Below are 26,921 nucleotides of genomic sequence, written 5' to 3' on the forward strand. Positions count from 1 at the left end.
TATGAACATGGTTTCATGCTGACAAAAGTTAACATGTTAAGGGTTGTGCCCAGATTATAGCATACAGTATATATGGCTCTTTATTCTATCACACCGTCTTACTGAAGATTGCCAAACAGGCCATCACTGTAAAGAAACAATATTTGAATGACTTTTTTAAGCATAAGCTTGGCTGCAGCTGTCATTGCCTCATCCAAAACCTCTGTAGTTATCAAAGCAGACTTGCTATTTTTAGGGTACACAAATGGTTCATAGGAACAGATATTAATGCAAAAGAGTCAACTAATGTTACTGTATTGCGCACAACAAACATTTAACATAGTCAAAACAAAACATCCCCAATGAAAAAAACACAATTATTTTTAAAGTAACATAAAGTTTCCCATTCACAGCTAGATTCTCCGGAGTTGCTAGTGTGACACAAGCGCTATACAAGTGCAAGTGTGAATACATGAGGAGTTTCAAAAAAGTGCTTTGTCCATAAACAAGTGACTGGCTATGTTACAGAAAATTTACAAATTTACAGAAATGATATGAAATCAACCATTTAAAAAAAGTAAATTTACAGACATGATTGTATTTCCTTGCCTTGTTGAGATCTTGCAAATAGGACATGTTGCATGAAAGTAACTGCTGTAGTTTGAGTTTATTTTTTCATTACAGGTGCAACCTCTATGTAGACTCAACTGGTTTTCTGTTGCAAGAAAATATATATATATTTCTTTTTTTAGTTATAAAAGATAAAGTAAAAAAGCAGCATTTTTTTTTAACTCAAAGCAAACAGGTTCAGTATGGGGACTTTGGTAAACAAAAAGTATTGCTGAGGCATTTGTTTATACAGCATATGCAATTTTTTTTCACATATTACAGCAAATGTATATTTAGACAGCAGTTATGGGAGCCATTCATTTATTTACTGTGCATGGGCCACAGCACCACCATCACAGGTAGAAACTGCATACCATAAGCTGCCAGCTGGACAGTTCTACTTTATTCAAAGTGATATACATGATCTCTATTGCACGCAGCCACGGATATCCTCTATTCCACTGAGGATCTATGCATATTGTAGTTTCATTGTCATCTTTTGACAACAGTATTATATTTTTTGCTGCACAAAGCTTTCAAGCTTAATGATAATCCGTGCAGTACATTCCATCACTCTCATTGCTACCTCTGACGTATATCTGTCATTGGGAATTTGTGGAAATGGCAATAGATCAGGGTACCGAGTTCTCAGGCTGTCCACGCCATATCCTTCCAGGATCTGGACATCATTGGCAAGACCTGTTAACTGTGTGCTGTACTCCTCCACTTTTTGAGCCAAAGCAGTTGGTTTTACATCTTTGTCTGACTTTCCTCTGACTGCATAGTCTGCAGCTATCAATGCAAGCTTTGTGGCTAGGTAGCATTTGAAACAAACCCACTCATTGGCATTTTTATGAAGATCATTGCGAGCAGCAGAGTAGTTTGCTCTGGCTTGCCTCAGCCACCTGCGGGCCTCCACAGGGTTTCCAACTGTCTTGAAAGTTGGGGGCACAAAGAAACGATGAGAATGTGATGATGAACCTGCATAGCTTGTATTATGTTCCCTGAACTGCTGCTTCTCTGACTTGTGACTTGTTGCTTCTTGATTCCACGATGAATAAAACCTTTGAAATGAGAACTTCTCTGATTGGAACCGCGATGATGATGTGGAGAAGGATCTCCTAGAAGCTCGGTCTGTATTTTGCTGATCAGCCAACGACTGTTTCTCCATCCTATTGATCTCATTCTGCAAGTGCTTGAAGACTTCTGTTGCAATGTCCAAATTCTCAGCATTTTTGTCTGGATGCCACTTCAGATACAATCTGCGAATGATCTTCTTCCTTTCTGTTTCAGGAAGCTTCCAAGCTTGTTCAACAACTAAGGTCACTTCTTTCAGGATCTCAGGCAATGCATGAAGTTTTAATTTTTTTGGCGATTGCTTTTGAGGAGGGGGTCTGAGGTTTTCTTTACCAGCAAAAAGGGGATGGACCATTCGTAGACCAGAGGAGCGACAGTCTGGGCTGGTAGGAGTTGATGGGGCACTTGTGTCTCGAACATGGGTGTTTTCATCTTGTCTTGAGAATTTGTATAAGTCGAGGGAACTAACTATTTTGTACTCACTATATCCAATGTCAATCTGAAAGCATTTTCCAAGAAAGCTTGTGTTGTCCTCTTCTTCTCTTTCTACCTCTTGAACAATGATTGCGTATGTATAGGTAGGCTGGTAGGACCCATATATGTCTCCTCCCTCAGAGTCTACAAGATAACCCACATATTCACCTGGATAGAATACATTCATTGGATCCATAAGGAGTGTGTGATGTATCTCAGCTGGTATGGGGGTCCCAGGGAGGGGCAGCTCAAGCTTTGAAGGCTCTGTTGAGTCGTATTTAACACCAAGACTGTCCAGCTTCTCTGTGATTCTGTAAATGTCATTGCAGCCCAACATGGCAATAAGATAGGATGTGTCAGAAATCAAATTGTCTGTAGCAGACTTTAATGTCATCGCCAGTGCCAATAGGAAATTAATGTCTTTACTGTCTGAATGCTGAATGTAGAGATGTATCACTGCTGTCCCATACCTCTTGAGGAAGGCAAGTGTTTCACTACGGCTGTGAGGAATGGGACTACATCCTTTCACTCTTAATGTTGTCTGGAGTTTCTCAAAACAAGATACTTTGAGTCCTTCACAAAGTGCTTTGCAGAGACGTATGGCTTTTTCCTCATTCACAAGGTATGCATTGTCATTCTCATGTTTCATTATTCTGATCAGTCCTGTGATGAACTGCTCGGATGACAGCAACAGCTGAAGGCGGCCTTGAAGTGAGCAAAGAGCTCCGAACTGGCACATTCTTGGAGAATCCTCATCAAGTTGCTCTTCAAGAATGCTACTCAACAGTCTGGGTCTTAGTTTCTGTGGAAGTAGCATGATCAGCTTTGTGTGAAAAGAATGATCTTTTCCTAGATAGCACTGACTCATGTCCACGAGCATCTGAACTCCAACGTTACCCTGAATTCTGCTCTTGTAGTGCGGGGCATCATCAAACACTAAACTATTGGATTTTGCCAATCTACCATCATGACTTGGCAGATAAAACAGCAAGTCTCTGAGACTCTCCAGGTCTTTGCGAATTTCCACTGGATCATTATGTAGAGACTTGAACAATCCTGAAACAACCCTTTTCACAGTTCTCATTTCATTTGGGTCAAGCTGCTTGCCCTCTGAACTTCTGTAAATTCTCCACAGCACTTCAACATACTGTTTGGTAGAGACAACATCTTCTGTACCAAGGAGTTTGAAGAGCTGATGAAAGGTACCAAGTTCTAGAGGCAATTTGTACAAGTAGGGTTTGAAGTCAGATTCATTGTCCAGATTAATGACAACTTCTTCAGGTTTCAGCAATTTCCAACCATCTTCAACCATGACAAAGGCCACCCCACGTAGCTGGTAACGGAAATCTCTTTTATCTGCATTGAGGAACTCGTAGGTGGACCTTAAAACTTTGTTCCTGGTTTTCACCATTTCATCATCTGGACTAGATAAGTTGCAGATGTTCTTGCAGTTGCTTATGACTTTCTCCAAAGGTGGGTCCAAGCTGACACCTAACATGTTGAGCACTTGGTCAAGTTGTTCCTGTCCAGTGAGAGTGCTCCCTTCCTGGTCCTTTATACTTGATGGAGTACCTTTCTCTGGAAGAATTGGGCAGGATGTCCAAAGCAAGTGAATAACATCTGTTTGCTTGAATTTTGGATTTACCTGGGACCCACTGAAACGAATCAGAGGAAGTGTGCCACTCATCTCTTGGTACTGTGAATGAAGCCTGATGAGTTCTTTTGGTGCTCTCTCAGGACAGAGGAATGGTATCATTGAGAGCTCTTTCAGAAAAGTACCGTGGAACAGGTCTGTCCTCTCTTTGAAAATATGGTTCAAGAGAACATCAACTATGATTTGCACTTTTTCTTTGGTCCAGCTCTCTGTCTGGGCTTTGATGCTGACTTCTTTTGCAAACTGAAGAACTTGCTGCTGGGAAATTTCGTGCTTGAGACCAATATTTCTCAGAAAGGTTATCCATGAGGTGAGCAGCAATGTCCCATTCTTTGGTTTTGACACTTGCTCAACTTTCTTGAAAAAGTCACTGGGTATGAATGATTTAGCAGGTAGCATAACTTCGAACACTTTAATTGTCTCATCATAGAAGAACTTGGTTGGCCTGAGTCTGTTTGTGAAGTCATAGATGAATGACAGTCCCTCCAGTTTCTCATAGAGCTGATCTTTTATCTCACATGATTCTTCCATCGACAAAAGTCTCTCTTTCAAGTAGACAATGTGTTCAACTTTGGCATCATAGGACAGATTCTCAAACCTTGGCAGGAGATGTTGAAGGTAGACTTCTAAGTCATCAATTGGCATACAGCCAAGAAAGGTATATAGGTCTTTCAACTGCGGACAGTCAGCGAGAAAGGCAAAGGAGGCTGTGTGAGTCCATTTGTCTATGTCTGCCGTAGGAATGCTTTTTGCAAGGACATAGTTTGCCCCATAGTTTGCAATGCTGATGTACCTCCCACTAACTGACTTAAAGCATGGGATGAGTTTCAGGCTCTGTACATCCTGTTGTGTGAGATTAGCCAAGTTGCAGTTGAAATACAACAGAAGAGCCTCAAAGTCCTTGTCAGTTAGGTTCGCTTCTTTGAATGCAGATGTCTGAATCATGTACTCCACAGCTTTCAGAACACTTGATGGATTTTCAATGTTTGCTGTGTACTGTGCCAAAAAAGGCACAACTGGACTCTCTTTGACACACATTTTGCTCACTGCAAGCTGAATGCACCCTGCTTTCATTAGGGTGTGGAAAACTTTGTCATTTTGGCCATGTGGAAATATGGCTATGTTCATCAAACTCAGAGGCAGAAGCACATCATGCTCAGGCACAACTATCTTTTCTCTTGCCATGAATTTGATTCCAGGTAGCAAAGCCCAGTCTTTCAGAATGTCAAGCACTGTGTCAAAACTGGGTTTGACATCCATCTGATCCTCCTTAACAGCAATATTTTCACTGATGAAATTCCACACATTCTTAAGCCAAGATTCACTTGCAAAGGTATCTCTCCATTTCACAGGGATCCTTGTTCGATACTCTCTTGGAAGAACAGACCCCAGTAGGTCACCAAAGCTGCTGATGTCAAAAACCTTTGCAGCTCCTGAGCTCAACAGGATGTCACTGTACTTGATGTACAATGTATTCATGAACATTTCTTTCCTCGATGAGATTAGCTCGTGATGTGTTGTCAGGAACTTTGGTCTCTTGGTATCAAATACCTGAAGCATGTTGTCCATTGTTAACAACAGAGGCAAACTGTCCATTTTGATTTCATCCACTTCTATGTCTTTGAAACAGTAGTCGAAGAGAATCTTTAGGTTATGAACTAGCTTGTAGGTGGACTGTTGGAGACGGCATGGAAGTTTTCCAACATGACAAGATGTGTCTGGTGATGAGAAAGTGTGAAGAAAGTTGCGGACATCCTCTGGTGTTACATAATTGACTGGTATCCCTGCATCCTGCAAGCAAAAGTAGAGATTTGCAGTCTCATCGCAACTGTGAACCAGGTTGAAACCAATATCCAGAAGCAGGGTTTTTAGCCTGTAGATGTTTTCAGCCACAGATTTCCTTGAGGTGATGTTGTACTCATTGTTTTTCAAGTGCTGAAGCTCATCTTGTAACAGATTATCAAAGAAGGCTCTGCCTTTGTTTGCTGTGGATGTATTCACCCAGGAAACATAAACAACAGAGTGCATGTCAGAGTTGTCAATTTGTGCTGCTCTGACTACTGGAAGCAGACGCTTCAGCTCAGCATGGATACTGTTGTACACTGCTTTAACTAGGCAGTACCAGTCTGGTTGTATATCAAGTCTGTTGACTGGGAAGAAGAAAATATATTTCCTCAATGTGTCTTTAACAACATGAAGTGGTGTTCCTTGTAGTACAGTCATTGTGGGATCTGGCCCTGGGAAGTATCGGCGCTTTAACTGAATCAGCAGTTCCACGCAGGCAGGAGCTATGAGGGATGTCATCAAATTGTTATTCCAGTCACTCCTTACACCTACTCCATTGTCATCTCTCCACAAGTTTCTTCTAGCTGAGTCTAGAGCAAAATGTCCATTGACATGAAAAGGTAAGCCAGTCTCCAGTGACAGTGGCAGAAAGCAGAAGGCTCTGTGGGGTTTTTTGTAGTTGTGACTTACACATGCAGCTACCCCTCCACGTGGGAATAGAGTTATGTCTTCATTTTTGTGTGCTGAGATCACACTTTTTGAGACATTTTCAATGTTAGGGAAACCAGATCTGTTGCAGATCACCCATGTAGTCAAAGTTCCATCAGTGTCTTCTATGTCCATTGTGTAGGTTATCTGCTGGACAGGGATAGCAGTGAGCGGCTTCTTTTTGGTCACACTATCAATGACTGAGGCATGAAACTGTTTGCGTTTCAGCCTATCACCATCTGTTATTTTGGCAGTTACAGAATAGAGTACTTTTAGTTTTCCAGAAGCATTATCAATTTCACAGATTGATATTTTTTCCATGTGGTTGAGAAACATCAGAAGCTCTGCGCCGTCAGTTTTTAGCTTATCCAGAAGGTTTTGCACCATTCTGTCAGATGCAGGGACTGAACTAATCTCTGAGATCTTTGCCATATCTGTAGAGCGAATAGGGAATCTGAACATTGTGCTGCGTTCTAACTTAAAATGAGCACCGAGGTAAAGGTTTAAAACATCTGAAAACTGAGATCTGAAGTCAGAGTCCAAGTCTCTAAACATTCTTCCAGGACTCACAGATGTAGCCCCTGGTGCATACTGTGCATGAGGATCAAAAATGCACAGAATGTCATTGTTTGAGATGAAGGATGGGCAGTCAGTGATGTGATAGACAGAGTTGAATCCTATACCATACTGACCAGTTTTGCCTGGATTTGCCTCTTTTGTTCCTCTTCCAAGATTCTGTATGCCTCTGATATCATCCTCTGTGAAAGGCTGGTTGTTATACACACACAGTGCAGGCCCTTGCATTGGAACCCATTTATCGTCAAATATCCTGTCTGTAGGGTGTGTCCTTGGATCAAAAACAAAGTAAATTTCAGTTGCTTTGGCATCATCTGCATTTTGAAGCAGCTCTTTTAGCATTTCTTTTTCTGATGGGTAAGCATTGAGAATACTCTTAATTCTGCTTGTGAGTTTTTCTTTCTGTCCAAACTCACTTCCAAGCCGAGTGAAGCAGACATTTGAGGCATACCTCTCCAAGGCTTTGTGACGTTTTGGGATTGCTCCTAATTTCACAGCAACCTCTCTTGGAATATCCCCGTGACAGTATTTCACAGAAGAGTCTCTGACCTTGATCCAAGGGCAATCGTTGTAGCATAGCGATTTTGATGGCTGCAGTGTCAGATGGGAGTCAGGTAACAGAATCCCACCATAATTTGCCTGGCAGTATTCTTGGTTCTTGTCCCGTATCCAGCTCCATATTCCTTCACTAATAATTCTGCGACACAACTGGAAATTATCCTCAGTGAGTGCCCGTCTCCCACATTCCTGCTTCACAGTTTCAAGGACTGCTGAGAAATCTTCAACTGTAAAGCTAGGCTGTACCCCAACATTTTCAAAGAGCTCGCGACAACTGTTTCTGTATTTGTTAGGGAGCTGATAAAGATGAGGAGCTGCATCAAAATTCAGGTGGAATGCAACTTTGGAGGGATTGACATATGTGTTCTCCACTAGGATGGAGTTGAATGCTTTCAGTTCCTCCTTTATTTCTTCTTTTGCATTTTCAGCCTGTAGCATTTCTTCATGTATATACTTGTAACAGGCATTTGTTATGTTTTCCTGATACAGTGTGACACCATCAAATGATTGAGAGAGTTTTTTGAGCTGACTGATGACCAGTCCAACTGAGGGCTTCCTTATCAGACCAAGGCAGTCTTTTACAGCCAATGACATTGCACCACAACCTTTGAAAGATGGTGAATTTTCATTCAGGATTGGCTTCATCAGACAGACTGTGTCCTGATGTTCAGTTGTGAAGAGTTCTCTAGCAGAGAACATTGTTGATGGGGAAAAGTTGTTCCCATGCCATGGTAGTGAGAAACCTGCAGGTCTTGTCAGGAATGGAAGAAACTTGATGTCCTGTAGCTTCTCTAGGAGCTCAGTTGCTGCAGTGTCTCTCATCTTCAGTTTCTCATCAATGAGACTGAGTAGGATACTGCTGCGAAAGCATGCAGCTGCGTGATCACTTTCATTAAGATCAACAACAGACTGAGCACGTTCAATTAGGTCTTCCCATGACAGGTCATCTTTCACCATGCCTAACTGCACCAGTTTCACTAAACACACAGGGTTTAGGTAGTCCTTAGAAGTCCCTTCAGGAAATCTTCCATCATCAGTGCTGTAGAGTTTGGCAACTCGTCCCTCTGGGTGAATAAGTCTAGAAGGCAAAACAAGTTCCTTGTTTGGGCCAGAGCATGGGATACAAGGAGTAACCCTGAGGATTGATGCAAAATCTTCCAGTTTCTCGTTCAAAACATAATGCATCAGGGGGTCTCGAAGCTCTCTGTCAATTTCCTGGATGTGAGGAAAAAATACATCTGAAAAGAACTCCTTCTCAGTCAGAGTATTTTCCATTAACTTTCCTTTACATCCAGCATCATCAAATCCTTCCTTCACCCAGTCAGGCAGCTCAACAGCACAGAGGTTTTGTGAGCCACTCTTCTTGAGGTATTTCAAGAATATCTTGAAAGCAGCAGGACCAATGTCTGGCCTACAGAGTAAGGCATCATCAAGGAATCTGACATACTTGATTGACACCCAGGTTTTGCCATCTGAGAAAACATTTGCATGCTCACTGTCACCCCCCTTGGCTATTTCTTGGTATACACCCTGGCTAATCAGTGTGAAGTCATCATGCACCTGACTTGGATCTGGCCATGCTGCATAATAGTTGTAGTCAAGCAGTTCTCCACTTTCAGCCATTGAACGTAGCATTGTGAGTGCTGCCAAATATGCCTGGACAATGACATGTCTCATGAACACAGAATTCCACTGTCCTTTGGTGTCAGTCTTCCAGATTTCTTTGCGGTTGGAAGTCACTGCAAAGCAGCCATTAATATGCACTGGCAAGCCTGTTTTAATCCTGAGAGGTAAGTAACAAAAGACCTCTCCAACTGGCGTGGTGTTTGTCTTTACTATCCATTTGCGATTTTCTTCCTCTGAGAGCAGAACAGCAACTCCTCCGCAAGGCACTAATCCAAGTCTTTTTCCACTATCACTGAGGGAAAACTTGAGTGCTTCAGTTACATCCATGCATGAGCAAATGAGCCAGTTGGTGACCTCAACTGCCTTTGGGGGCATTTCATCTGTGAGCCTTCTTGTCTGAATCCCTTTAGCAGCCATCTCAAAGTACTGGTTGGGATCTTCCTCTGAACCTCTGAATAATGGGGAGTGGAGATCAACAATGCGTTTGAACACATTATGAAACTCTTCAACAACAACACGTATGATGCAGCCAGACTTGGGAACATCAGCTGGTACCTTGTTGGTGCTTGCAACTTTCTTCATAACTCTTGCTGCAGATTTCAGGATACTCAGAGGTCCGTATGAGGCTTTGGAAGACCACACACTTTTGTTGATGGCAACAACATCTTGTGCTCCTGCTGGATTTGGTTCCTCATATTTCAAGTATTTTAAGACCATGCTTCCAACATGCTGTGTGAACAGAATGAACCGATGGCCACATATGCTGAACTCGTCGACCAGGGAATAGATGTCTGTCGTGTTGTAGTACAAACTACTGATTTCACTGACTGAGGCCTCCTGCTCTGTTCTGAATGGTAGTCTAAACAGTGTACCACTGAATTTGTATGGGGAGTCCTGAGCAAGAGGAAGCTGGCAGTTGAAGACATTAATGAAAGGTTTAAATTGGTTGGGGAATTTTCTCAGCCTCTTCTGTTGTTTGCTCCAGTTGATTTTGATCCCTGGGTTAGACCTGTCTCTGATGTGCTTGCTGATGTGATTGATGTTTGGGTCAAACATGATCATGAACTCTCTGCTCATTATGATGGGGATGTCAGTAATGTGATAAACTGAGTTGAATCCCAAGCCAAACTTGCCAACTTTGTCTGCTTCACATCTCTTCACTGATCCACCTAACCTTGTGATGTTCAGAAAGTCTGTATCTGAAAAAACAGAGTTGTTAAAAGACCATAGGGAGGGCCCGTGGCAAACAATCATACCAGGGTCAAGGAGATTCTCTCGAATGTCAGGGTTTTTTCTCATGTCAATGAGGAAACTGCACTCTGTTGCACTAGCATCATCTGCATTCTGAAGGAGCTCTTTAAAAATGTCTGCTACAGATGGATATTCCTCCAAGATGTTCTTTATTCTGACTGTTAGAGGTTCTCGTTGGCCTGATTGTTCAAAGCCAAGGTTCTCTGGGTTTATCAATCTTGTGCTCAAACATGGCACCTTCAGCCACTCAGCAGTTTTCATGGGGATGTCATCATGGACTAATATTATCGGCTCTGAGGCATCTTCGAGTAAATCATTCAAATCGTCAACCTTGATGTCACAGTAGGTGCATTCATGAATGGGCTTCATGGCTAATTTGTTTGGGTCCTTGTAACAAAGAATGGGCACATGCATGTTAGTATCCACAGTTATCTGGTTGTTGTACAACCATCTCAGGATATTGATCAAAAGCAGAATATCATGTTTGCTTTCCTCCTTGGTAATCTCTCCTTCACATCTTTGTCGGATGGTGCTGATAACTTCAAACACATGGCTTGGGACAACCTCTTCAACTGAACCACAAAACTTGAAAAGCTTGTGAAACTTTCTAATTGTCTTTGGCAGCGAGTACAGGTAAGGCTGCAAGTCTAGATCGGGGAGGGGTTTTAGGACTGTGTGGCCAGGTGATGAAAATGTCTTCCCTGTCCACACCCAGTCAAAAGGCAGTGATTTCATTGCTTCTCTTGCATCCTCAAGGTGAGCTTGCATGAAGGCATAAATCTCAAACAAGATCTGCTGGAACTGATACCAATCCTCTGTGGTGAATGCTTGGGATTTGTGCCAGTCATTCACTGCTTTCAAATGTTGCAACACTTGATCCACCTGTGGCTCTACAGTTAGTTTCAGTGCTTTCTTCATACCTGCAGATGTGTGTTCAACAAGCGCTACTGAAGATCCCACAAGCACTGCATGGGATATATCACACATCTCAGACAATGAGCAGATGTTGAGAGTATCTCCAACCCAGGCAAGGGATTTGGGGTAAGTTGGCGGTCTTTCTTTGCAGACAGGTACCCATTTCAGTTTTAGCAATGATGTCTGAGCATCAGCTGATTTTACCAGCTTGGTTTGTCTGTTAAGTATCTGCAGGAGAGTTTTAGCCTTTTTGATTATCAAGTCCCACTCAGGCTCATTGCTGCTTTGTAACTCTTCTATCTTCTTTGCCACATGAAGTACATCCTTTTCACTGAGCTGTACTTCATTCCTCAGTCCAAGTTGTCGAACTGAATGAAGAATATCAGGGGAGGATGTGAAAGTACTTGGGGGGAACCTGGTTTTCTCTTCCTTGTAGAACAGATTCTGTAAAATCTCCAGCCCAGGATCAAAGAGATCAGAAGCTTTAACTGACTTTCCACTGGGCAACTGAATAAATTTCAGAGCAGAAAGCCATCCAATCACAGATGCATTTTCATTCTTCAGAAACGCCAGATGTTTTAGGGCCCAAAGCATGATTAGGGATATCTCATCTGTTGCGTAGAAACCCCTCTCAATATCCTGAATAATAATCTTCAAACATTCTGTTGTTTTCACCTGTTCTCCGTTCAGCATCTTGATGAGGCGGATTGATTCCTCGTCAGAGCAACCCACAAGATTTACAGATAATTTCACATTTGGTGGATACTTGGCTCTATGATGTAACGCTCTAGCTCCTCTCAGTGATGTGAATGCTGTGGTGCCTTCAGGGCAGTTCCCCACTTTCTCAAAGATTGAAAGCTCAAGCAGGGTATGCTTTTCCTTCTCTGTAATGTCAGACAGCCCTGCAAGAAAGTGTCTGAGAGCAATCTTCTCTTTAACTGAGAAAGAAGAAACTTGGCTGGATAAACGTTGTGTTGCCATTCTATCCATAATTTGCAGGAGCAAACCGGGAGAGGAAGGATGGATGTAATTCTTTAGCAAAGGGTGCTGCAAACAGGAATCCATCTTCTTTATCACTACTCCTCCAAGCTTCTCCATGATGTCAATAAGGTTTTCAGAAAGCGGTGCCTCTTCCTCATCTGCAAGAATTATAGGGGATGGTGTTTTGAGACGTAGAAGCTTAACTAGGTCCATACTTTCCTCAAGTGGCACAAGTGGGATCAAAGGCATGTCTTCGAAACTACTTAGGTCTTCAGCAAAATTTATATAGAGATGCTTCCAAATCATTTTCAGCCATGAGACTGTAGGATGTTTCAACTCTCTGTTTCCAGGTTCCCACTGTACAATGAAGTCTCTAGTTGGCCAGGCTGTTGATAGGATCTCTTTGATGAGTCGAGCTGATCGTTCAGGGTTCAGCACTTGTAGTTGAGTGCAGGGTCTTCCTGTTTAAAAAACAAGGAATTATTAGTTGTTGTTGTTTTGTTTTTTTACAGTGATTACTGAATGCTATTTTAAAGCTGACACAGTTACTTTTGCATGATGCAGGCAGCAATTACAAATGTTAATTTCGTAACAGGAAAAATGCAAGCCTTTTCACAATTATTGTTGGGACTTACAATGGACCCATTTTTGTTTCACTTGAGGCAAGACAAGGCACAACAGGCTGTTTCTCAGGGCAGATGTCAAATCAAGCAAATTACAACAGCTAATTGACAGTTTTCTTTTCCAAAAATGAACATAAAATCAACCAAGTCTAGCAAGTGTTTTGGCACTAATAGTTTTAAAAAAACAAAACAGTTATTCATGAAAATTAGTATATTCATATGCAACATTTAAGACTATGTAATATTGCAGCACATATTGTTTAAGTAAACCATGCAAACACACTTGCATAAACCATGTTCTGTTCACACACGTCACATACACACACAAACACAAACACACAATTTGTTAAATTTATACAAATATCCTGTAAATCTTGGGCCAATTCTTAGCATTTAAGTGCAGGGAAAAGCATCTGAACAAGAAAGCCAGTGGTAAAAAAAAAAGTGCACCACTTAATCTGCATAAAATACATCAGAGTGATTATGACTGAATGTGTTTTACCTACAGGGCTGAATTTTCCGGGTGCTCTCTCACAGCCATGCATTAGTTTAGGTCAATAGTAAAAAGGTTGAGTATTTGACACACTTTGAAATACCTACCTGAGCACCCCCAAAGATATTGTTGCACTGTAATTCAAGTGACAGATTTTAGAGATTTAAGAGAAAAAAGGCCTGGGTCTGGCAATAGTAAATGATCTGAAAAGTGGTAGTCTAATATTATCATCAGAGGTAGGTCCAGAGTGGGCAGCAGGATAAAGATATCTAATAGATGCAAAATGCTAATGAACATTGAGCTACTGTAGACACATTGGAAGGCTATACAAAAATGAAACTCTTAAAAAAAATCCATCCACATCTAGATAAGAATGAATCGGAAATGGATGGCTTCACAGAAAACTGGGAAATATTACATTATGTTAATTCTTAATTTTAAGGTCAGAGGACAAATCTGCTACTTAATATATCTCCTCTGCCTGGCTGATAGCCCTCTTGTCAAAATCATGGCTGAGTATGCAGTGAGGGCAGTCAGGATCGAGTGGAATGTGTGGCACAAAAACAACTCTTCCATGAAACAGCATGCTCACTGTCTCTTTCTCTTTCTGTCTCTCACTCCTAAATTATCTATCTGCAGTGTACCACATTTAATGCCCTGCTGGCACTGCAGGAGTAAGGTGACAACAATACAACTAAACCCACATAATCCATCGTCATTACAGGGACCATGGGGATTTTTCCGTTTCAGTATGAGATACAGTTCTGCACACATGACGTTTAAAATCTGTGGTTGTATTCAGAGACTTATTATAAGAGCCTATACAAATTATAAATATTAAACTGATACTTTTGAATACAAGTCTTCTGGTCACTGTTTAGTTTATTTGCACACTGTATACATAAAACAATGAGAAGAGTAATTGTTTGGGAGTAAAGATATTTCAAAATACACGAATATATGTTGAAATGTGTTAGATTACCTCTGGATTTGGCTGCTTTCTTCAAACTGTCCATTACCAAAGGTTTAATGTTCTCCAGTATAAAGCGACCCTCAAGTCCTGGATACAGAGATCTTAGGGAAAAGCAACAGACAGAAAAGACAAACTTATAAATTCAGAATCAGAATCACATTTATTGCCATGTATTTATACAACTTAGTTATTCTATTATAAGTTAAATTCTATTGTACTGTTTGTGTGTAATGTTTCACTGATTTGACTTGACGCCAAAATAAAAATTATATAAGAGTGCCATATAGCTAGGCTAAATTGGTATATCTGAATATCTTCCAAAGACAAACAAATTTCTGTACTGAAAAATACTAAAAAGAACAGTGAAAAGAAGATACACTGAGAGCTAAATTTATGTGAATAAGCAAAGGGAAAAATGTACACACTTCTTGTCAATCCAGTCTTTCCATTTGCACATAATTGTTGTCTGATTTTCACGAGCCAATCACACAATCAGGCACCAACCTTCCTTTAATATTTCTAAGCATATTGTGATTTTCGGATTTGAATTATTGTTTTTACCTTACAATTGGTCTTTGCAGGGCACAATTACATTAAAGTGTACTTGCAACTGTATTGTTTGTGCTTAATAATTTCATATAATTTTCCCATGTTTCATTCACTTTCAGAGTAAAAAAATTTGGTTACACTTTACTTGAAGGTATCGTCATAAGAGTGACATGACACTGTCATAAGAGTGACATGACACAGTTATGAACGTGTCATAAACATTATGTCAATGTCATAACGTTGTCATTAAGTGTCATTAGGTTTTTGTAGGGTTAGGGTTAACCGAATGACACTTAATGACAACGTTATGACATTGACATAATGTTTATGACACATTCATGACTGTGTCATGTCACTCTTATGACGATACCGTCAAGTAAAGTGTTACCAAAAATTCACTTTATCTCTACCTGGGGCATTCTTCAGATGCAATGTATATGGCATCTTTGTCACTGACTGAAGATGAAAATGTTGTAAATGTGTCATCTTGCAATGGCAGGAGCTCCAGTCCTATTAGGTCGCTGTAATTGGCATCACCAAGCGCAAACTCCAGCAGTACCAGCTTCTCCTGTGAGGGACCATTGTGTTTGTACTTCCTGATCACCTGCCGCAACAAAGATGGAGTCACCTTCCTCACTTCAGTGGAATCAGCTCTGTAGGCAGCCAGGACAGAGTCCACGGCAACAGGTACTTTTGCCACCTGCATTCCTGAGGTTTGGAGGTAGTTGATTACAGATGCTGAAATGTCCTCCTCTTCGTCCAGTTCTGAGAACACAGCCTGGTCCACCCGGATCCAGTTCTCACTGAGGGAATAGATTACTTCCTGCTGCAGCAAGTCATGAAACAGCGGCTGGAGAATAGGTTTCCAGCGGGACTTGATCTGCTTAGGGTTTGGCCAGGCCTCATAAATCCCTGGAGGGGACAATGGAAAGTCTTGGTCCTTTTTTGTCTGTACCCTTTTGATAGTCTCAGTGATGAGTGTGAAGTAAGCCCTGGGGATAACAGTGATTACAAGCAGCTCATTCCACAGAGCAGCTGGATCCCTCCACTGGTCCACCTCCCGCCACTTGATACTCCTACGGTTGTCTGTGAGACCAAAGAAGCCACTGACATGAACTGGAAGCCCCGTCTCACTCTCCTCCCCTGGGGGAAGAGGTAGGAAGCAAAAAGCCCGTCCTGAGAAACCAGATGTGGCACCTGTATCTTCTCTGTTTATCAAAGTAAGAGGCAGGGCAATGCCAATAGTGGGCATGAACTTTAAGTCATCTGCCAGGGAGTCCAACTCAGGACACATTCCTCTCCCCCCAACTCCATTACAAACCATCCAAGTTGTTCTCTGAGTCTCTTTAGCCTTTTCATCCTGAGTCTCTATGTTAACCTGGTAAGTGACACATGTGATGGTAGAACTGGGAACACCGTTGCTGTAGCTGTCTATTGCCTGACCCAGAGTCTTAAGTGCATTTGGTCTTTCTAACTTATCATCAGTATTCTCAGTTGCCGTAACCTGAAACAACATGCGCTCTGTACCATCCGATTCTCGCACATGCAAGGAGATCTTCTGAACACTCTTGAGGAAAAGCAGCACTGTGTCTGCATCTGCTTTGAAAGACTCAAAGAGCTCCAAAACCTTTTCTTTGTTGTAAATGTTGCCACTGAGCTGGGAGGGTTTCATGCGGAGCGGGAAGCGGAACAGAGTTCCAGGAAAGCTGCCGTCCTTAATGGTTTTCTCAGAGCTCCCAAATATCCCAGTGTAGGGAGCAAACTGGTCAGCCAGCTCTGTGATCTCCTTAACGTCTGTCTTCAAGTTCCAACACTGTCCAGATTCATTCACTCCAAACAGCGTCTGGTGAGGATCCAGCATAGCAATCTGGTCTCCACTGAATATACTGGGGACATCTAAAACATTGAGAAGGAAAACATGTAAATGTAAAAACGTTTATCACTTCATGAGGTAATAAATATACACATACAGTTACACACACCTACACACATTAAAAACAATAATAGCTAACCTTTAACCCATTATTTTCTTTTAAAGAGATAGTTCAACATTTTGGCAGATTGGCCCATTGCCATAATCCCTACAATTTTAGGAGAAGGTTCGTTACCTTTAATTTTCGGTGCAAGCTATTTTTAGAACGGCAGAGCAGAGCCGTAAGCTGCTCAAAACTACGCTACAGAGGCTATGGGATTTCTTGGTTTCCCTCATCAAACTCATCAAATACACAATCCAACAACTCCTTTTTGTATTTTATTTCAAGCATTGTCTTTGATTTGATTCTGATATACAGTAAAAAAAAACAACCATTTTGCTAAGAAAATTGTTTGCACAAATTATTCAGTTTTTGAAGATCAATTCCACATGAGAAAATAGGTTGTGCTGTATGAAAGCATTTCATTAAAAAAATGATAATTAGCATTTCAACATGATCCTCACCTGTAATATGATACACAGAGTTAAAGCCAATCCCAAATCGTCCAACTTTCAAAGGATCTTCTCTCTTCCTGCTTCTTGCAATCTCCTGAATCCCATTCCAATCTTCCACGGTGAACACAGCATCATTATACACGTACAAGGCTGTTGCTGCAATACAGGTCAAGTTAGAGCATCAGATTAGTGTAAATATTTGACCATAGTACAGGTACATTTACAATTAGTAAATGTAATAATGCATTATTTCAATAATCTCTGCAACAGAACTAGTTTGTCTCTTTTCCAGGTTTACAGGGAGACAGATACCTGCCAACATTAAAAGCTTGAGTGTTTGATTTCCAATGAAAGAACAGTGTCACTTATCACTGGGCTATCATATATAATATAATATATAATATAGTTATTTACTACTAACCTTGATGCTGAGCCATGTCAGGTGACCACAGTGACTCCACTCCATACTCTGTCTCATCATACATGAACTTGACTTCAGTGGCTCCAGCATCCTCTGCATTTTGAATCAACTCCTTCAAAAAAAAACACAGAAAAAACATGCATTTGTGAAGGTAGGGCCTTTACAGTGAAAGTTCACAATGACATCAGTTTTTTGGCCGATGTTTCTTTTTTTTCATATGGCATTACGGTGAAATGAGAGCATAATTAGAGTGGATTGTTTAAGTGGGACCTCAACTCTTTACCTTTGCAATGTTGCTGCCTTGTGTGGTATTACAGCCTATCTCAGCAAGTCAATTCAAAATAAAACTATGTCCTTTGTTTTTGTGCACGTTGGACATATTTTCTCATTACAAATCCCATGATGCTGTATCTTTCATTATGCACTGGAGAAAGGTTTCCATTACAGCCAGTTAACAGGGTTCTCGTGAGTGAGCTCTTATAAAACAACAAAGGACAAATGCAATTATGGATGAAAAACATATCACATTTTCCTCTTTGTGCTGATAAGCACAAACAGGGCAGGGGAGATAAAGAATAGAGTCTACTTCTTTGTAAAGCCACAGTTAGCTTAAATATAATCAAACGTCATGTATAGTGAACATTTTTTTTTAAAAGGGGCAAACTAATATCTTTATTAGCCTACAGACTTAAATTATATCTTAAAAACATTCATTTTTAACTCTGCATAATTTTGGTGGATGCTAAATGTTCAACAAGGGCGTTGAAAAGTGGTGGGGACAATGACCATATGCACCCCCCCCCCCCCAGACTCTGGTCTCCTAGTGGACCGGGCGGGTCTGGCTCCAAGTTTGAGTAAATAAATGAGCAAAGACGTGACAGGTGTGGCACGACAAGCTGGGGATCAGCTGTAGTCATTGAATTGTTAGACTACACTACAGTAGGTCATTTCAATTTGCGCATCTGTGTTTTTTCCTTTTTATTTTTTTAATAACATTTATATGCGGATCGAGAGTGAGTGAGTGAGCAAGCACGAGAGAAGCAGCGGGTGCACCAGATGATTGTTTTTTCGTCATTCTTCATTAGGATAATGTTAAGTTAACTTGGTGGTGGGGACAAAATTGTTCTTGACAAAAAGTGGTGGGGACATGTCCCCAGCGTCCCCAACGTAAATGACGCCTATGATGTTCAATAAAAAAACACTGAAAACAATAAAGCCTGACATTTACCTTCAGAATCTGTCCACCTTCAGGATACCTCCTCAGAATATCCTTCAAAAACTCAACTAGTGGTGGCGTCGTCTGTCCAAACCTCCCTGTAAAAGCCAAGACAGGTAAGCCTCCTTGTTGTAAGAACTGGTTCATTGCAGAGACACTGTGATTTTGGTCCTACCTCCGCCTTTCAGGCCTCTTCCCTCCAATGCCATAGATACCTCCGGGCTTCCCGTGGCCACCAAGGTCCCGATCTGCATGCTGTCATCCAGCTATAGAGGTTTTATATGGAGATAACATATGTATGTTTAATGTATACAAGCATTAGAAAGGGATCATAACTTGTTGTACATGGGAGGAATATATAATGTAGAAATGTAGAGATATATCCTCAAATAAAGAAATGAACTTGCTTTAGGAGAGAATGGCTAATTTCTCTCAACTATATCTGTCATAAAACACTTTGAAACCTCACTGGGATTGAATGTCACTTTTAAAAGAACTCATAACAGACTTCAAGTTGTCCCCCCCATCAGAATTTATCAGGTGTGTATGTTGTGTCTCTTACACAACCTACACACAACTCTTTTGAGCAGTGTTACTGCAAACATTACTGTGATCTACAGTCTTTCCTAGTGTCTCTGTCAGAATCGATGCAGCAGGGAGTCGTCACCAGGCCTGATACTGCTGCCACTCCTACTGTTTGAGGCTTTTCAAGGTGACACTGTGACCCCCTGCACTCAGCAGTCTTTGCACATCAACATGCCATCTGGCAAAGTGGACTCTGCACAAGCAAAACCCTCAGTCATCACTCTCATCATGGTCACTGCACTATGCAATAATCATTTATACAGTTCAGGTTGAGGGACTTAAAGTCTTAACTGTCTTATTGGTGGTATTGTTGTAAAAAGCAATGTTTTCATAGGGATGCCAGAATTCCTCTCAGGCCAGTACCACACCTTATTGTCTCCAACAACCTCAATAAATTTTAAGACTACATCCCATAATGGCATGGGCTCAAATTAGAATAGCAAATTTTAACTTGGAAGTGATTGTTGTAAATTAACCTTTAAACCTGTGAAATATATCTACATGAGACGTTTGTACAGGTGAAAACATTGCTTACAAGCTAGCTTAGATGTTGTAATAAGTAGAAACAGTATATCTTGTTCCTAATGCATTTAGCTTTCATCTCAAGAATAGAGTGCTTTAGCTGGACGTTTTCCTGTCATAACTAAAATATCTATGTGTAGTCATAGAAAAGTTTAAAGTGGTTTTCTTCATTTGGCCTCTGGATGCCCATGAAACTCGCAGAGAACAAGCTAAACTTTACTTTAAATTTCTTCTAAAAAGCATACCACTCCTCTGCTAAGTACAGCGTCTGGCATAATGCCTCATCTGTCAGGCTGCTGCTCTTTATTAATTGCATCAGGCAGAACAAGAATGTAATGTGAAACCTAGACTTACTTAGGGGGAACAATGTAAAATCTATTTTTTTTCTACTGGAAACCATTTCATTTTACAATATTTACAGAACAGAATTGAAACATTCATTCAATGTGACACTCTGAACTACAGAACTTGACCTTGCAGTACATGTGGCATTCATTTGTGTGTGTGGCTCAGTCACAGCTAATTTCTGCATATGAGATCAGGGAGGACTTCCGAGCACTGACCACCACCTGGTGCTTTCCATCTGCCAGGCCCCCCAGACATGGGGTCAACTCCAGAAATATTAGCCCATACACTGACAAACAAAAAAATACCAAACAAATATCACACAGCACATTTAACTACCACAACAGTAGCTAATTTATCAAATGGGCATGACTCACATTTCTGTTTGTTTAGCATAATTACATACCTCAATTAATAAAATTGGGTAACTGTAAAAACTGTAAAAGGTAGTAAATTACAATCAACAAAACTGCAGCATTAATGGTAGAAGATGTAGTATGTCTAAAGATGTTTTTATGTGGCATTGGTATGACTTATTTGGTTTAATGTGCTAAAAATGCAGGAACTGAACTATTGTATTGTTCAGTCCAGCGATGATGAGGTGCCTAGTCATGTTGCCCACAGTGTGAGTCAGAATATCAAACTGCAGTCATCCAAACTGATATTAAATTACACTGCATTACTACTCCATCAGAGTGGTATGACAGACAAAGACAGAGAAACGAAAAAATAGATATGCAGCTATGTCATAAGATCAAAAACAGACTCAATTAATTCCTCACAGAAAGAACAGCATAAACCTGTGAGGGACACGCACAGCATTTCTAATAATGAAGGCACTGTTATCAGTTTATAGATGTCACTTAACTTGCCCCGCAGTTATGGCACGAGGTCATGAAAACAGGCCTTTTGCTGCTGGTAATTATCCACTCCTAGAAAAAGAAACCTCAGGTTGCCCTGTGGCAAAGCCAACACACAGAGTAGGCAGCAGGCAAACAAACTAAATTACCCTAATCAGTCTTCCAGCATTGACAAACCAAAGAAGAATATGTTGAATTCTAGATAGACAAAGACAACACTGTAAAAAAAATGCACATATCCAGTGCAACAAAGAAATAAAGAATAAGAATAGTGCACAAAATCTACCCAGACCTGGCTTTTATGGGATGCCTGCAGTAATCAACACAGTATCTCACTTTTCAAACCTAGATTTTTGAGTTTTGTCTTTGGTTTGAACATACAGGGTCCTCTGTTAAAATATAACACTACTTTCTATGTTCTGCCCCAATGCTTTCCTTGAAGTTAAAGTTGGAAATCAGCAAAGTCCATCCAGTACATGAGAAACCAAGAATCAACAAACCAGAAAACCGAGAACTGAAAACTTAAAGCTATAAACAACAGTGGTCACAATGATCACAATGATTTGGCTGTTGCATCGCTAATGCAATATAAAGGCTATGTCCTTCTTCCTGAGAAAATGTTCAAACTGCACATTTTTGTATATGTTGGTGCTATGTTTACAGCTGCCGCAAACAAACAAAGACTTACCACTCTGCCATTGTGAGTCAGTCGTTGCTCCTCAACTGGGAGATCTGTCTCCTCATAGAGCAACTGTTTAACATCTTGAACAGATGTGGAGGGAGAGACCTGGTATGACCTTAGGCCAATGTACTCATGACGGACTGTCACCCATGGCAACCTAAAAAGTAAAGTCAAAAGCAGAAATTTGCTCAATACTTGTCAACAGCAACAAAAAAATCACAATGGGAAACATTTCATTGTGAGCTGTTTTTATTGTTAAGCTTCTGTTAATGTCATCTGTGCGTATGACTTCTTCCAAAAGATATGGATCTGTGACTTGTCGTTCATATGGAGTACTCTCCAAAGAGTGCACTGATAAGGCTGAATCACTGTAGTGTATCAGCAGAGAAAAGGAGCCCTCAAATTTGATCAGTGCTCTAGAGGACACAGGAGCCTTGCTTGCAGCCATTATTGATCAAGGTTTAGGTTTTGAAGAAACATGAGAATGGAATGTGTAAATGTCCATCTGGTAATGGTCCATTAGTAGCAGTTAGACATGTGTGTTAAACTCTAGATGTTGATTTTTTGTCCCCCATATCTTCTGACACAGCCTGCAGTTTTGCTGCACTGAGGGCTGCAGGGTGAGAGGTTATGAAAAAGCAAAACCTTTAAAAATGTTGTAAGGGACAAGAATATTGATCTCTTTCTCAAGAGAGAGGTGATATTTCCCATCAGCAGGGTAATTATCTCTGTCATTTTGTTGCTGGTTAACTGCCTCTATGATTACAGTACCACCACACTCTGGAAATGGACTGCACTGCTATTTGTGGGTGTTTTAGTTATGTAAGGAAAACCTATAGGTTAGCTCCTGTCAACACCTTAACAGCAATAAAGCAAAAATATTTCAGCTTATTCAGCATCGGAGCACTTGTAGCCCATGCAGCTGAGTCCAAAGTGGTAGTCACTAAAGCTGGGGTGGGTGTGGCAGCCAGTGCAGGATGGTGGGAAAATCTCTATAGACGCCACTATTCAACTATCTGACAGTACACAGTTATAATGGTGAATAATGGAAATAATGTGATTTTTTTATATATATATATTTGTAGGTTGCACTGCAGTGGAAATGTAGTAAATTAAGACAGACAGTGGGGTGCTGCAGGGGGGCTATCATTCCCTACCATTCAATCTGCTGTAATGCATACGAGAATATTTTAAAGCACACATTAAACTTACCACGGGTTTGGACAGGTGGCCATCTCGTTGCTGTTATGTGTCCCTGCACAGGCGAGTTCATCGGACTATCTCTGGCACTGGGCGCAGGGATACTCCACCCGGAACACAGCTAGGTGGCAAAACAAGAAAACCGTTACTTTGCCTGTTAAAACACCTGTCCGCGCGCTACAACTATGTGGTAAACACATACCTAACCTCGTTTGGCGTTGTATAAGACGCAGTAAGACCCATGAAATAAATAGTTGTTACTGAAGCCAACAGGCTTTGTTTTTCCCGTGTATCGCCGGTGCCGGGTGTTTAGCCTCTTTAGGAGCGTTATCCTGCTGCTATCCCAACTAACCCCACTCACTTGTATCGGTCCAGCGCGCGCCGTTAACGGTCCCCTCACAATGACGACACATCTCACGGCAGGTTATTGTTCTTCCCGGAAACAATAACAACAACAACAATGGCAAGTGACATGACCCTTTTCCTCCAACAACATACTGACTCCTTCAAAGGCGATGTTCTAATAATAATGAATTACACTGCGGGAAGAGAGAAGCGGCCGCGGACTCGGAGCGAGAGGGTTCACTCCCGCTTTACTTCCGCGTCGTCTTCAACTCGGTCAGGCCCAGTCTACAGCCAGAGGAGCCCTGCATTTTCTCTCGTGGCCTGGAAATCCTGGAGAGTGCACAATATGTCCGTAGAGTGGCCAATTTTAGATTTTATAACTCTATGTAACCGATAGACTATCAATGCAGACTGTGAGAATAGTTGATTATGCGCATGCGCAACGATGCCAATTTGTATTGCTCATCCTTGTTAGGTTTTAGTTTAAAACTTTATTGCTTGCTTACCTACTGCCTATATCCTGATGATTATGTATTAAAATTCACGCACTAGTGTAGCTATACTTTGAGTTAGGCTAATATTTATTTACATAATTGTCACACTCTTCTACAGTGAAGAATCTGGATCCCTCACTGTGTCCTCTTCTACTGGCTCAGTGTTCCGGAAGTAAAACTATTGATATTTTTTTGCATTGACAATGATAAGTGAGTGACTATCAGCTGGAGCTCTTCCAATCTTTGGATCAGCATCTGTGCTGTAAAGGTCAGCTTGATTGATGGAACTTGCATTAAATGATTTTGATGGCTATTTGAACTTCAACATGAAGAATACTAGGCTACTGTAGTAGGACAGATAGTAGGCTAGGACTAGCCTAAATAAGGCTGCATTCAGCAAGGAGTATCTGTTAGTATTTTAATTCTGCACCAACTCCTGGTAAAAATATATTGCACTTTGAAAACATTATCCTAATAAATGTAGCCTGTAAACTGTTCTGATTGGCTCAAGTTTCCACCCCATTATTTAATAGGTTAAAGTTAAAGTCACTAGGCCTACAAATACACTGCAAGTCTAAGAAGGATTTAAAAAATAAACAATACAATGGTCAGACATGGCAAAAAGGTTTACAATCATAAAATTTAAATATACCCCTTTAAAAGTTAATTGTGCATTTAATTCCTTTTAAGTGTGATGGTCGTGACATTTAGTGTTTCAATCACATTAGTGATCTCTTGCAGCATAGCCTGAGTGAATTAGACCCTGCTGAATTCTGGGAGTCGTAGTCAAGAGGCCACAGGGATCCGACGCCAGCACACTGCAGTCAGGGATACGCACATCAACTTTGTAGACAAGAGCCAGGGGCTGATATAAAGGCCTGTCCAGCTGACCAATCACATTGTTAAGACCCAGGTCAACATCAGATTGAAACCTTTTATTTTCAGTTAGGATACAGCCTCCATATTTAGAAACCCCAGAATCTGATAGGCTGGTGCCTAATCTTATAGAAGCTGCTCTGATTTTAGCCCGGACCCTATAGCTTATCTTATTACACCTTTAGCACAGATAACAGGTAGGCTATACCCCCTGTAATTCCCTGTAGCCTAATGTTTTAACAACATATCGCAGTATGGTGCAATGGTTTGATGACACCAAAGGGATTACCTAAAAAATGTGACATCACCACCTCAAAGTCAAGGACTCCCTGCATCTGCAAAATAAAAACTCCTCCTTGGTGGCCTCGTGTTGGCTTCCCCGAGGTGCATACCAATCTACCATGCACCATCCGTTGCACACAAAAAAAACCCCCTTAAGAAACAGTCCCGGTATAATCATCACATCACTGTAGCCAATGCAAAAAAAAACTTACCAGAGTAGGACGATTTCAGCCGCCGATGGCTACATAAGAGGTGTCCTCCCAGACTCATCTCTATTCAGTGAAGGCTAAACAGCATTATTTTTGTAATCATAAACTACTGTTGCTACTGTTGGAGCTAAAATATATTTCTAGGTGGCTTGTCGCCCCATATCTTAATGCCGCATTGAAGAGAGGGAGAGGGAGAGAGAGAGGGAGGGAGGGATACTCACATCAGGAAGCCAGCAAACTGGCAGCAGCAGCATCGGTGCAGCATCCCTGTCCTGTCCTCTGAAACCTATCATGGGAGGGCAAACATTCCTTTAAATGACCACAAGAATACCATGACCCCGAGTGAAACACTTCCTAGTCGGTGTAATTCAGAAGAAATCACTCGTAAGATGTGATGTTTGACTATCGCGAACACCTCCGGGCAGTTTACTGCAGGTTTTAACGCACAGGTTTCTTAAAGCGACAGATGCTGAAAAAGATCCGATGGGACACACCACACCAGCAAATGTGGGCCGAACAGTAGAATAGAATAGAATAGAATAGACACCGTCCCAGACCCAAGGCCAGATATGGAGTTTGCAAACGGAGATGTAAAGTTCAAGCGACTAGAATAAAACAATAGAGCGGAATAAAATAGATTGCGTCCTTCACATGAATTGTTATAGAAATGGTTGCATTAGAAAATATGTTATGATACTCTCCTGTGAAATTAAACAGAAAGTTTGTCCACTTAAATGGGTCATTATAAATATTTAAAATGAATGTGGTAGTCTTTTTTTTTTACTGTGAAATATAGATGTAATATTAGGCTATGTAATTATGTGCAGATATTATGTAATTTCCCTCCTATAGGGATTTAATAAAGTATTTTATATTCTATTCTATTCTATATATTCTATTCTAATAGCCTGCTTGGACCTATGCAGATGTAATATTAGGCTATGTAATTATGTGCAGATATTATGTTTTTATTAAGATATTATTATTTCCCTCCTAGGGATTCAATAAAGTATTTTCTATTCTATTCCATTCTTAAGCAGGCTAGAATAGAATAGAATAGAATAGAATAGAATAGAATAGAGGTCCCCTGCATGGGCCAGTATGGAAGTATTCAGATCGAGCACTTGGTGTTAGCAAACTGAGATGCAAAATTTAAGACACTAGAATAGAATAGAATAGCTACATCTTACATGAGCTGTTATATGTGGAATGTTATACTGCTGCTGGGGTTTGCAAAGATATAATAGCCTGATGTGAAATAAATATTGAACATGAATAGGCCTACTTATCTATTCCACACTAGTTATATATGATATAACTAGTGTGGAATAGATAAGTACCACGGGAGTCAACCTAAACTGATGGTATACGACTCCTTAATTTTCCACATGGGACATGATATGGAGTCTAAAGGACTGTGAGGATGTAATACTGTAGAAGAGAATAGAAGAGCATAGATGGCACAGGCACAGAAAACATGCATGCACCAAAAGTTCAGCAAAAATGAGAAGACGAACTGATAATAATCCATAGCACCAACAGCCCAGTAGATGGAGACAGCTGCAAAGGTTGAGTCTTGCTGTATGATAAAGAAGCTTTGACTGTAGCATCATACTCTCACAGCT

At 40.9% G+C, this 26,921-nt stretch overlaps 1 protein-coding gene across 5 annotated transcripts; it reads right to left on the bottom strand.

Moving 5' to 3' along the window:
* Window positions 1-718: 718 nt before the first annotated feature.
* Window positions 719-25,795, bottom strand: sacs (sacsin molecular chaperone). 5 transcript variants are annotated; one of them, XM_085795215.1, is made up of 11 exons: window positions 25,518-25,795; window positions 23,103-23,211; window positions 21,897-22,047; window positions 19,072-19,162; window positions 18,909-18,994; window positions 17,681-17,792; window positions 17,269-17,415; window positions 15,242-16,727; window positions 14,292-14,383; window positions 13,417-13,443; window positions 719-12,654 (listed from the first exon to the last, which is right to left on the bottom strand). In XM_085795215.1, exons 2-11 carry the CDS (start codon window positions 23,123-23,125, stop codon window positions 1,100-1,102), a joined length of 13,770 nt encoding a protein of 4,589 aa, XP_085651341.1. In that variant the 5' UTR covers window positions 23,126-23,211; window positions 25,518-25,795; the 3' UTR covers window positions 719-1,099. The 5 variants fall into 5 exon arrangements, with proteins under 5 accessions (XP_085651341.1, XP_085651339.1, XP_085651340.1 ...); XM_085795213.1 differs by lacking the exon at window positions 25,518-25,795 and adding an exon at window positions 23,452-23,687; XM_085795214.1 differs by lacking the exon at window positions 25,518-25,795 and adding an exon at window positions 23,293-23,429.
* Between the last annotated feature and the right edge of the window lie 1,126 nt (window positions 25,796-26,921).

Source organism: Trachurus japonicus, chromosome 13 (assembly GCF_045865225.1).
Source record: "Trachurus japonicus isolate A0001 chromosome 13, Traja_1.0".
Classification (NCBI taxonomy): domain Eukaryota; kingdom Metazoa; phylum Chordata; class Actinopteri; order Carangiformes; family Carangidae; genus Trachurus; species Trachurus japonicus.

Excerpts from the sequence above, each read along its gene's own strand:
- sacs (XM_085795215.1), bottom strand. The coding sequence starts at position 23,125 with ATGGCCACCTGTCCAAACCCGTG. Across the intron at positions 14,384-15,241 it reads GCATCTGAAGAATGCCCCAG|ATCTCTGTATCCAGGACTTG; the intron begins GTAGAGATAAAG and ends CTTTTCCCTAAG. Across the intron at positions 13,444-14,291 it reads GAAAGCAGCCAAATCCAGAG|TGCAACAATATCTTTGGGGG; the intron begins GTAATCTAACAC and ends CTTGAATTACAG.